At 35.2% G+C, this 13186-nt stretch overlaps 1 protein-coding gene across 1 annotated transcript in view; it reads right to left on the reverse strand.

The window, feature by feature from the left end:
- Positions 1–12955, reverse strand: part of LOC145660800 (uncharacterized) — a 121984-nt gene extending 109029 nt beyond the window's left edge. The window contains exons 1-2 of the mRNA XM_081726212.1: positions 12864–12955; positions 1516–2499 (exon numbers count right to left, since the gene is read on the reverse strand). Coding sequence (XP_081582338.1) covers positions 1516–2446 — 931 coding nt within the window. The 5' untranslated portion in view covers positions 2447–2499; positions 12864–12955. The remainder of the gene's footprint in view (positions 1–1515; positions 2500–12863) is intronic.
- Between the last annotated feature and the right edge of the window lie 231 nt (positions 12956–13186).

The following is a 13186-nucleotide window of genomic DNA, read 5'->3' on the forward strand; positions in this document are numbered from 1 at the left end:
CCATTGACGCCATTTGATGTCAAGAGGTAGTTCTCATTGTAGACATTTTCTGTAAAATGACACGCAGGTATTAGAGGTCTGCACGGGCTCGGTCCGAGCCCTCTGGCCTACAAAACATATATTACTTGAGTCCCGGGCCGGGCTCGGGCAGTAATTTTTTATATATACAACCATATTTCTTGGGCCTAACTTTGTAAATATATGTACAACGATATTTGTTGGGCCGTCCATTTGCAGAACTTTTAAAGCACAACTGCAAAATTCAACTTGTAATTGATGTAAATAAAAATACAATTTTGCGTTAATGATTAAGTTTCTGTAACTCGGGCTTATTTCGGGCTCATTTAATTATCACACGAGCTCAGGTCGGGCTCGAGCCTAAGTGCTAGAATATATTTTGGACTTGGGTCGGGCCTCACATAAATTCACGGGCCGGGCCGGGCTGGGTCCCGGCTAAAACTTCTGGCCCGTGGAAACCTCTATCAGGTATAGAGCTTTTATACTCTGGTGGCACATACCTGTAGAATCGTTTTGAGGTGTCAAGAAGATATAATTGTTCCTAATTTATCCATATGTAAATCAATTAGAGCTAATACAACGCAAAAGAAAAATTAAAATTAACGTTGAATTAGATACTAAGAAATAAGATATCACCAATGAGACGTCCTCCTACAAGATATTGTGAGGAAATCAAGGAACACATTGCTACATAAAAAAGGGAAGGAATTGTCCAAATTACAGCATACGATTGTAGAGAAAAATGATGAGGCTTCTATCCAGTAGTGGATTGATAATGGTTGATTATAATGAATCAATACAGTTCATATATAAATTGGCATATTTTACAAAACGAAATAAATGTACTTAGGTATACAATTAATAACATTGTGTAGTGTCTAGCTTTGTTTCTAGCTATAACTACACTAACATTTACGGAGTGAATATTTTCTACAAAAGCACAATAAAAATAAAAGTTTATAATAGTTTATATCGGTTTCATTATGTTGATTTAATTTTCTAATCACTACTCTAAAAAATCGCCGACTTGTAGAGGTATTGGCCATTCCAGAGAAAGGAATTCTTCTCTCACAACAGTGTTCTCAGTACTCTGGTTATCAGGGTGATTGTACAATATCGCACTTGGTGTTTCGCTACTTAAGGGTAGAAAGAATGTAGAACAGTGTGAATATTATAGTATTTCCACAAAGTTCAGGGAGGATCCTATATTTTCAACAGACCCAAAAGAGTTTCTTTGGAACGTCAGTTGCGTTAAAAGTAATAAATGTGCTCTCCATGGCATCTTAAATTTGCAGATACTTGGCGCTCTATACTCATAGAATTGTGATTTTCGGGAAATACGTGTAACAAAAAATTAATATATCATTTTGCTCTATTTTCCACTTTGGCTGCCCTTTGCTTATCGTAAATACGAAGTAAAGAAATATTTGCAAACAGAGAGAAACTACATACAAATAATTAAATGTATTAGTATTTAGAACTGAATCTCGTACTTACCCTCACTGTTGTTCTTGGATTCAGCCGCAACACCATTTGCATGTCCATTCTGTGAGTCATCCTCCAATTGGCCCTTCTTATGCAATTCTATCAATAAATCTACAAAATCGTTTCTCTTCACTTTGTTCTTTTCACGATATTCCAATGTTTCCTTCACGAAAGATCTTGCCCAATTTGTAACTTCACGAGTTGTGAATCCGAAGCCCAAAAAGCGTGCAAGACCAGGCAAGACGAACAGAGTAAAAACTTGCAAACTGCGAAGAAATCCTGTAGTGTCCATTATTTTAATTCCCATTTGTCTAAATTCTGAGTTAGGGTCCTGGAGAGCATTTCCTTTGATACCAAACGCACAAGAAGCAATAACATCAGTAGTGAACCTGGCAACAATGTCTCTTATCTCTAAAGGCTCTTTAGATTTAGCAGATTTTTCCAGGCATGTGTTGAGTTCTTCAGCACATTCTGCCACAAATGGAAACATCTGTTTCATTCTTCCTGAAGTAAATACTGGAGTCATTTTAATTCTTAAATGTCTCCATTTCTCTCCTCTCCGTGCGAATACGTTTCTTCCTTCTATAGGATCCACTTCTTCGTCCACCTTAAAATCGCGATCACTAAAATATGAAAAATCTTTAATAAGGACCGCCTTTATTAAATCAGGATCTCGTATCATTAACGCTGGATTCCAAAGTGCGTAGAATCCACCAAATCGATTACCTTCTAATTCTTTGTAAATCTTTGCTTGCAGCTCTGACAAATGAATTTTGCTCAATAAATTGTCTTTCACATTTCCAAAGAACGGGACAGGTTCCAGGTAAGGCACTCCTTTCTTTTTCCAATAACGATATCTGCTTGCAAAAAACCAATATATTAAGCCAGTGAATCCAACGAAGGATGTAATTATGAAGACAAGCAACTCTGATATAGACAACATGTTGAACTTTGGAGTTTGCAATAAGCGTCACTAGGTGTTGTTTATGTCGATTTCTGAAAGGAAGAAAATTTTGTTTATAGTATACGTCACTCAGAGATCTTAACAAAATCTGAGTTCTTCGAAAATGTCAATACCTTCAAAGAAAACTTGACCTTTCAATATCTATGTACAGTCTTGTTCAAAAATCTTGGCCACTCTTTTTACTTTAGAAGATTGTATTTTGGAATCGTACGTAGAAACTTTGAATACTTTGGCTCTAAATGAATATGTTAATTATCCAAAGAATATGCATATTCGTTTAACTCCAACTATGGGTAAGAATAGAAGGTTTTTCATAAAGAGATGGGTAGCCAGTTTCTTTTTAACAAGACTGTACATAGGATTGTGCGCGCTCATAAGGTATGCATATTGATAAATTTAACAAATTATAGAGAGTGGCCCAATAATAAAACCTCGCATATTTTGATTGGTTATCACTGTGAGTGAAGAGGCGAGAGGCTTGCGTGACTACTCACTACTCTTCTGCTGTTTTCAGTTATCATTATGGTTTGATCAGGAACTCATCGCGCGTGCGCAGTTGAAATGTTTTTCAAAAGTAGCAGTTTTAGGATTACAGTGCAAAAAAAGAAAAAAGTTTGCTATTCTATGTAATGAAAAGCAGAGGGTCGAGAATTTCTGAACAATAGATTCAGCGTTGAAAAGAAAAATCGTCTGGCCGTGCTAAGAGTGCTGTCTGTTTCACAGTTCCCATAGTTCTGCAAGGAAGCGTGTTTCAGCAGTTGGGCTTCCTTGATAGAGTGTAAGAGGAATTTAAACCAATAGATTTTTTTACGACGCCAACACTCATGTGAGAATATCATGCAAAATGTCCCAGATGATACTGTTCTCTCGTATAGTGAAAGAGCCCATTTCCACTTAAGTAGTTGTGTAAACAAACAAAAATTTATGCTATTAATCTGAATATAACTCAATTACAAAGTGTATTTTTCAATACCATCTTATATTTTTTAACAAATATCTTCTTATTTGTATTGTTTTATTTATTAGCCTTTAAAATGTTGCAGGTTTCATTGGATCACCCTGTATTTTGAGATTATATGAAATGTAAATAATATTTAGTAAGATTACAAGATAAGTTTATTTTATGTTTAGAAAGTAAACATATAAGGAAGAGCCGCAATAGTATGGGTGGTACGATGTCTACCTGCCAGTAGCGTGACCTGGATTTGATTTTCGGAGAGATGAAATTTCTGTTGTTCTACCCTCGAGGTTCACCCATCCTATGTACGTGAAACGCATACGTAGGGTATCCTGGAGAACTAGAAAAAAAAAGTATGAAGCTTTGAGCTTACTACAAAGATGAAAAGAAATCTTTAAGTTTTACGTCCCACGTTATGGCGGATAGGCTAAAGAAGACAGCGATGAGAAATGAATGAAATGGTGGAATGAAGAAAGTGGGAGGAAACGTGAGAACTCCGAGAAAACCCATGCGCATGGTGTTTGTCCACCACAAATTTGTGTTGAATACATCACCTCTATGAGTGTCGAAGTCAAACTTTGCCTTCACACACGGATGTTGGACCTTTGTGGCCTCTAAACTCTATTTTTAAATATATAGGGCTCGAAATGTGTTTAAATTCGTGAAGTTTAATATTACTTAGATTAATAAACGATATAATTTTAATACGTCCTAATTAATTTTTTATGTATCAGATACATCACTAAAGATTAAACATCATTAACTAATTTTGTTATGTTTTAATTAAGGATCGAACGATCAGAAACTGAACAATAAAGGGTGTTATTCATTAGCCTAGTTTTAAGTATCATCATTGTAACAGTAACTCTTTCTTTTAGCCTTAGAGAATACATATGAACTGATGAATTGCAGCAAAATATACCATAGTTTGTATAATTGGAACTTTCAAAAGATAAAACAAATATCTAATGTGTGTGTGTGTTTTTTTTTTTTTAGCCACTTCTACGTCACTTTTAACACTAAGTGTATTAGTAATAGGAATATGTGTGTCACTGTTAGGGGGACGTAAACAACAATAGTTACTTAACGGTGAATATGTATACAGGGTGTTTCAAAACAACACCGACAACGTTTGGGAGTTGATTCCTGACACCAAGATACGACAAAAAGTATAGACCAACCTGGGTGCACAAACGCTTCCTTTCGGAGTTGCAGGCTGCCGAAAGCATAAAAAAAAATAAACTTTAAAGCTCCATAGCTCCAAAACTATGGGATCTATTATGGGAATTATGGGAACTAGTCGGGTCAAGACTTCACTTAGGAACTAATATGTGCGCTATCCAAACACACATGTTTCAGAATCTTAAGGTACTTACACTACAATTTTTATTGAGGGAGTTTGGTTACGAGCATATAATTTGAAGTACTCACCAACTACCTTTAGAAAAATTGTTGCACAGGTATCGCAGGATTCTGAAACATGGATATTTGGATAGGGCACATACTAGTTCCTGAATAAAGTCTTGACCCGACTACGGTAGATTCCATAGTATTGGAGATATGGATCTTTAAAGTGTTTTTTTCATGTTTTCGGCAGTCTATAACTCCAAAAGGAAGCATTTGTGCACCCAGGTTGGTCTATACTTTTTGTCATATCTTGGAATCAGGAATCACCCCGAAAACGTTGTCGGTGTTGTTTTGAAACACGCTGTAAAGCAATAGCAGTACACAAATAAAAATAAACAATCTGCACGAGGAGAATAAACACTAATAATTTATTATTGCTATGATCTATATCAGCGTTTCCCAACCGGTGTGCCGCGGCACACTGATGTGCCGCGAATGGACCGCTGGTGTGCCGCGAGGAAATCGAAACAAAATTATTAATTCTAGAGCAGCCAAATTGCAAGACATAGGAAATCATAGGAAGACATAGGAAAAAATGTATATTTTTATATTTCACATTACTATGAATTTCTACCGTGGAAAAAATTACTGTAATTGTAATATATTATTCTACATCTACTACTGTGTAGCAGACAGTATTTCGTCTAGTACACATTTCCACGGTTAGCTGCTATGTTACGGTTCAATTGAGAGTCACACTAACACCGAGAAATGGAAGCACTTGTACGGTACGCGTCAAGTGAACGTTCATAGAACACTCATTCCCACGTGAATGACAGAACAACACTTTGTTCAACAGTGTGTTTTGACTTCGACGCATCGCAAGCTGTGTGATTGTAATAATATGCAGCGGTTTTGGTTTAAACAGCAAAGTTAAAAGTACAAGACATTTGTTCGTTCGTTCGTTATTTAGTGACTTTCGTTCTTAGTGAAAAGTTGGATACAGTTTTCGAAAAAGGAAGCGTATTTTTAAAAATCTGAGTCCTATATTTCTATGCAATTGTTTTCTATTTTAAAATTAGAATAAAAAATAAGCATAATGAATTAGCATAGGGGAAAACCAGTAATCGAGCTTTCATCTCTGTGAGATGATGATCAGTAATCACAGAAAAAGAATACCATGGTATTTTATATTTGCAAATAATAATAATAATAATAATAATAATAATAATAATAATAATAATAATAATAATAATAATAATAATAATAATAATATCTATAAGTGTGCCGCAAGTTGAGAAAGGTTGGGAAACGCTGATCTATATCCTTGTAGTGCTATAAAAATTTGTTTCCATTGCTTTCTTTGAAAATTACGAAAGAAAATACTTCCCTAAGCAAATAATTTTGTTCAGCTTGATGTCTCATATTGATTGATATGTCTTAATCTTTGAATAATATTATAGTTACCCAAAAATTTAGGCTTTAGTATTAGGGTCATTCTATTTGAAAAGGGGTTTTTGAGAGTTTGAAAAACGAAATTTTCACACAGTTCAAAATCATTATTTTTTTGTTCGCCAGAATGACTTACATTAACATCAATACAGTGGTTCAACACAAGAACCACTAGTTTGAGAAATATTGGTAAATTTAAAAAATGCTCTGAACGGAGGTGGCAGCTAACTGAACGGAAGTGACAGCTAATTGATTGGGGAAGACTTTATACCAGCATGGATGTAACATCACATGAACGAAGGTGACAAAACCATCTATTTAAAATTTAAAAGTAAACATTTGTAACGAATTTCGAAAAAAAAAAGTAGTATTACATAATATACCATTAGTATTACAATGTGCATAAATGATTGCCAATGTCCAGAACTCAATTGTTGACATTAGAATTCAAATGAAGTACAGTATTTTGTTTAACATATGCTATCGTTAATAATTGTTTATTATAAGAAAAAGAAATATGATGTGCGCATTAAAAATATAGCTAGTTAAGAGGCCTCATTATGACGAAATTAAACTTCCGCTAATTTTACAGATTTTGTGTAATATCTTCAAAATGGATAAAATTAACCAAAAAATGGAAACTCATTGTACTAGTCAATAGTATTTTTCATGAAATACCGTTATTACGACTCATCTATGTAATTTCGTTTTGCAGCCATTATTTAATGTGAAAATAAATATCGTATCTATAAAATGTTCGCAAAGTGAAAGCAGATAGGTGAGTCGTGATAACGGTATCTCATGCAAAATACTCTTGTCTAATATATTGTTTTTCCACTTTTCGATAAATTTTATCTATTTTGAAGATATTACAGATCACATTCCCTCCGTGCACGCAGTATTGAACGGAGGTGACATTACTTTATACGCACGGAGGTGACAAATTCCGCCATTATGGCACGATTAAGATATACCCCTAAGGTTAGATTCTGTTTAACCTTATTTTCAGCATTAATTCTTAAAAAGTAACATTATGATTCAACGAAATTAAGTTATCATCTATAAATACGTTCTTATAATTTCGAACGGAGTTGACAGCAGGGGCGCATTCAGGGGGGGGGGCGATCGCCTCCCCCCAGGAGAGGAATCTTTCTTATTTTATATATATAAATAAAACCCATCCCAAAGTTTGGAGCCCTTAAAAGTAACAGTATGACAACCCATCGCCCCCTCCCCCGAGAAGTAGGTCCTGGATCCGCCCCTGGTTGACAGCTTGTGTTGAACCAAATTATAACAAGTGCGATTTCAGACTAATAAAAAGGAAGAATCACCACCAACAAACTTCCCTCGCTTAACTGGCACCTTCCTTGGAAAGTTCCATGAACTAAGAAGTTCTGAGACTATGACAAAAATAAAGTTGAGAAATATGGCGGACATATATGTTTTTTTTTTTTTTTTTTTATAAAATGCATTAGCACGAAGGTGACAAAAAAAACTGGATACAGAAAAGAATGCTACTTTTAATAGCATAAAAAAAGCTTTAGCTTATAAATTTATTTCTATCTATTCATTGATATTCATACGTTAAAAAAGTTGTCTAATACTTGGCGAATAAAAGATAGTAATTTAGTAATTTCGAATCATTCAAGTAAAATTGTAAGTGGTTACAACGCACGGTGGTGACATATCATCTATTTTGACATCAATATTTCTAAATAAAATTATAAAAAATATTACTGAGTTCATTATTAATTTTAAGTTACCTTTGTGATATATGTACTTACATAATTTCAACATGTTTTGATTTCTACCTGCCTATCAGCATATCAGTTACATCAAAAGTCCCATTTCAAATAGAATGACCCCATTACTTATATTTTTTTGGCTATATCACATTAACCATCCTCTGTAGTGTCGTCATTCTAGTGTCAAAAAAATTGATGAACGTGAACTTCAGGGTTTGTTCTACCTTTTAATAGGTGGCGTGCTTATTGTAGAGCATCAATCTTTTAAGGTTTATAATTTTTTTCTTTTAATTTTCTTGGAAACTACACATGAGAATTTAAGTGACCCATATAATTTTGTTCAGTTCAATTATATATATACAGTAGAGCGTCGATTATCCGAACGTCGGTCAACCGAACGACCGCTTAACCGAACTGTGTACTCGCTCGCACCTGTTACTCTCCCACCCTACCGTCCATCATCCCCCTCACTCCCAAACCAAGTTTCCCACAGTAGTCGCCGCACTGAGCCACCGCTGGCGGAATATTGCTTCTAATGGGACCTTCATATGGCGCTGCTGACCGGCCAAGCCGCCAGTCGCTGGGTTTCAACAATCAGCACACAATCAGCCTTCTGTCGGTTTGGCACTGGCTGGAGAAGTACAGTACAGTACAGTACAGTTCGATTATCCGAACAAACCAGTTTCCCGAACACCCATGTCCCCCAATTACTTCGGATAATCGACGTTCTACTGTATATAAATAGAAATAGATCTCGTATTTGAAACGTTTTTCCTTAAACGTTACTGATGTTGTTGTTCTTGTTTCATTTTTATTTAAACAATATAGAAATATAATCTAAGAGATTATTCTGACCATTGTTTCTTTTGAAACAACATTATATTCTCTTTTCCTCCGTTCTTATAAAATTAATCCATTCTAATATTGATTTTGCACTTTAGTGTTTGTTTGCTCAAGGCATCTCTTTTCTCCATTCTTCTCCATAGCCGCCTTTTAAAAGGTCCTTTTTTTTTTTTTTTTTTTTTTTTTTTTTTTTTTTTACTTTCCACCGACAACAGAAGAGAAGAAAGCATGGTGATCCCTTAAAAGAAAATCGAATTGGGCGCTTCAACAGATTTATACGTTTCATGCTCCCTAAAAATACCTAAAAAATGACTTTTGAAAAATTTTTCGGTCCATTCGTTACTCCTATAAAAAAATATTCACTTGCTTTAAGGCCAACCCGTTCAATGTATCAACACCAAATTTTAAACCAGTTTTTCTATAAGATTTTCTAGGAGAAGGTTCAAATTTTCTTGGAGGTATCCCCAAAAATAAGAGTAGTTCACTGAAAACTGAAAATGAAAAACTATGATTTTCTCCGAAACGGCTATAAGAATTTTGTTTGTGTTTCATACATTAATATTTTATTAACAACTCTATACTGTGGTATGAGTTATTTCTCTTGGACAAATTCAGAATTGGGAGTTCACTCTCGGGGGGTAAGTCCTTTCAGTAAGTTCTAGGAGGGTAAGTTCACAAATTAATGTTTCAGTAATAGCCTGCAATTGTAATTTAATTTAGTGCAGGCTATTTGAAGTAAGAAGGTTTAATGCGGTGGCCCGTACCTTTTATTTCGTTACCTTTTGCATAGCGTTATGTTTCTATTTCATAGCTTACAATACTTTACATAAACTACATATGATGAATCTTTATTTTAACTCTTGTGCAGGGGGTCCTTGGTTCGATCCCAGCTCTGTAGTGGACAAACACCGTGTGCACGAGTTTTCTGAAGTTCTTTTGTTTCCTTCCACTTTCTTCATTCCACCATTGCATTCATTTCTCATCATCAACGTCTCCTTTAGCCCACACGGCGTAACCGTGGCACTAAAACTAAAAGATTTAATTTTATATCGAGATTTTATGGAGAGAGCCACAAAATACATTTTTCTCGTTACTGAAGGTCTCTTTCATCAATCTTATTTTTATTTTTTGGTTTAGTTTACATGATATTTCATTATCAATAGTATTTACAATCTAGGTACGAGAGAATGGATATACGACGATACACGATAGTAGAGCGCACACCTGCAAGGGGTCCCTGGATGCTATGCAAATTTATGGTGAGCAATATTGTGTCCGTGAGCTTCTTCAGGGCTCTTCGATTTCATTTACGTCTTTATTCTATCAATTATTTTATAATTATTTCACTTTCATCAATCAGCTGTCTCCATTAGCCTAAAAGACCCATTAACCCTGAAATGATAATTACATATCTCATTTCATTTTGTAGGTGTCGAAAACTATTATTTGTTCGACTTCCTCCCTTTCTATCTGTATATTTCATTCAGAACATTTCAACTCTTATTGCCTTTAATGTGCTATTTTTGTCTCAAGATTCTTTTGCTATTTTTTTTTCTAGCTTCATGAAATGGAATCTTTAAGTTTAAAGTCCAATGATTATCACTTTAGGCCAGCGTTTCTCAACCTTTTTTTTCTTTGAGGCACACCAAAGTACGTTTCAAACCTTCGCGACACCCCAACATATGATTTTTTCTTCCTAGATTCGAAAAAAGCAAACACCGAAAAATACCTACAATGCATTCTTTTTAATCATGGAACGACTATGAAATACAAATCTCACAAGCAAATTACACAAGACCCTTGAATAGAAACATATTAGCATAAAAGAAACATATGATTCTTAAGCAGGAATATGAGAAAGAAATATTACCAACAGAAATATAATAAGACATCATACTTAAAACTAGTGAGATATTTACCCCTGGCGATTTTTGCAAAGCATATCTATTCGTGGACGAACTTTTGAAAATCTCGCGACATAATGTGTCGCGACACAGTAGTTGAGAAACGCTGCTTTGGGGTAAGGAAGACAGATAACTGAAGCAAGTGAATGATGAAAGAATTGGTGGAATGAAAATGTGAGTGAAAATGGGAGTACCCCCAAGGAAACCCACGGACACGATGTTATCCACCACAAACATACTTGGCCGGGATCGAACGAGGGACCCACGCATCACAGATAAGCACTGTACTACTGAGCCACCGTGACCTTCAAGAGGCTATAAAAGAAATTAAGTGCAAGCAGAGTACTTCAAAAGGCACGTGGCTTTCTTGAAATGTCAAACATAACATCCAGTCATCGGTTCCTCTATTAAAGTTTTCTTACTAGATTTAAATGCACATAAATTCATTCAGGACTTAACGGGCACTTACTATTAGATTGAACTTGCATAAGGGAGTCGCGGTGGCTCAGTGGTAGAGCGTTCATCTCTGGTGCTTGTAGTCCTGGGTTCAAATCCTGCTCCCGCTAAGTGAACCTTGTGCGTGGGTTTTCTCGGAGTTTTCCTACTTCCTTCCTTCCACCACATCAATCATCATCACCGTCTCCTTTAGCGTAATCGTAGGACGTAAAACTAAAAAAAATCATTTCATTTTGATCTTGCATAAAGTGTCTGATGAAGGCGATGTTATGTTGTCGAAAATGTTACCCAAGGATTATTAATTTATTTGTTGCTTCGGTCAGGTTAAATATTTCCAAACCAATGATGAATGATATATAAAGGGCGGAAATACAGTAGACTCTACTAATCCGGCCCTCAGTAGTCCATCCTCTCAGTAATCCGGTCCCACATCTAGTGTCTACCACACAATTTACCAATAATTATATTTGTTTATACTATAGCTGAGGAAAGATGCATACAATACTATTGTGGCTTTCGTTTAATATTGTTTGGAAAGCGGTTGCGTAATAATGCATGCCGCCATCGAGTATCTCTATTGCTTCAACTGAAAATTTGGGACATGTTTCATAATGAATGATATTCTATGTACAACCTCAAGCATAAAGTTTCTCTATTTGTTCTGTGATAAGGTATGTAATCTTACATTAATAAAGTTTAGTACTAATTAACTAACTCTCTGGGCTATGGAACCCAGAGGTTCAATGCCGCGTTCACAAAACAATCCATTAACTTTTATCCTTAGCCAACTGAATCCACTTTCTATTTTATATTCCTGTTTCTGGGAGATCCATCTAAATGTTGTCCTCCTATCTGCGCATAGTTCTTCCTAATGATCGTTTTCCGATTGGATTACGGATGCACACAAGATTTGTGCCGGTCTCGTCTCGAAAATGTGCTGTAAAAGTGATATCTCGACTCGAAAAATGTATATATCTCTATTGGAAGAGCCGTGTGTCGACTTGAATTTTGTCAGGAAAATCCTGTCTCGACTCGTCTCGTGCGCATCCTTAATTGGAATTTCCAGTTGAAACTTTGAAAGCTTTTCTACTTTCTTCTAGTCTGGTTGCATGACTTGGGCATCTGAGCCTCCTAGGTTTGATGACCTTAACAATGTGTGGTAAACAATATAAATTGTATAGTTCCTCGTTATGAGGTTAAAGTAGAGTAGTCAATAATTCGGCACTTTCGCTAATTCAGCAACCTTCTTCGAAAGAAATGGCCGGGATAGCGATAGTGTACTGTATTTAATTGTATTTAATGTGTCTATAACGTGGTTATACCCTTTATGTTAAAGGAGATGTGAGTAAAAGTAAACGATGGTAGAATGACAATGTGGGAAAAAACGGTGAGAACCTCTAGAAAACCAACAGACATGATAATGATTTTGTCCTCCACCACAAATTCACTTATCCTGGAGTCAAACCAGGGACACCGAGCACCAGCAGTGAGCGCTCTACCACTGAGTTACCTCTCCCGCTAGAAAACGTACAAAAAAATACATCACGAAAACTCCCAAAAAAACTACAACCAACCAAATGCTTTGGTTTGTAATATAAACTTTCAATAAATGTTTTAAATCTTATTAATTTATTATAGTAGTAACTAATAAAAGAGAAATTAAATGGTGAAAATGAAATTATGTTACTTACTGTTTTCAAGGTTTGTGATGTTCACTACGCACAAACGCTTAAAACACTGACAGTTTTTGGTATGACTCGTGCTGTTATATAACGTAGCTATCTGATTAAAATGACACTTAGATGAGTTAGCGAGAACTGGTCAATATTGCCAACTGCGCCTAAATTAAATGTTCAAGAGTGGTGTAAAGAAAAGAGTTCATAGAAAATACAATTATCATCATCATTATTATTATTATTATTATTATTATTATTATTATTATTATTATTATTATTATTATTATTAGGCTATTATTATTATTATTATTATCACTGTTATTATTATTATTATCAGA

The sequence above is a fragment of the Thermobia domestica genome, chromosome 9 (genome assembly GCF_964235325.1).
Source record: "Thermobia domestica chromosome 9, izTheDome1.hap1.1, whole genome shotgun sequence".
In the NCBI taxonomy this organism is placed as follows: domain Eukaryota; kingdom Metazoa; phylum Arthropoda; class Insecta; order Zygentoma; family Lepismatidae; genus Thermobia; species Thermobia domestica.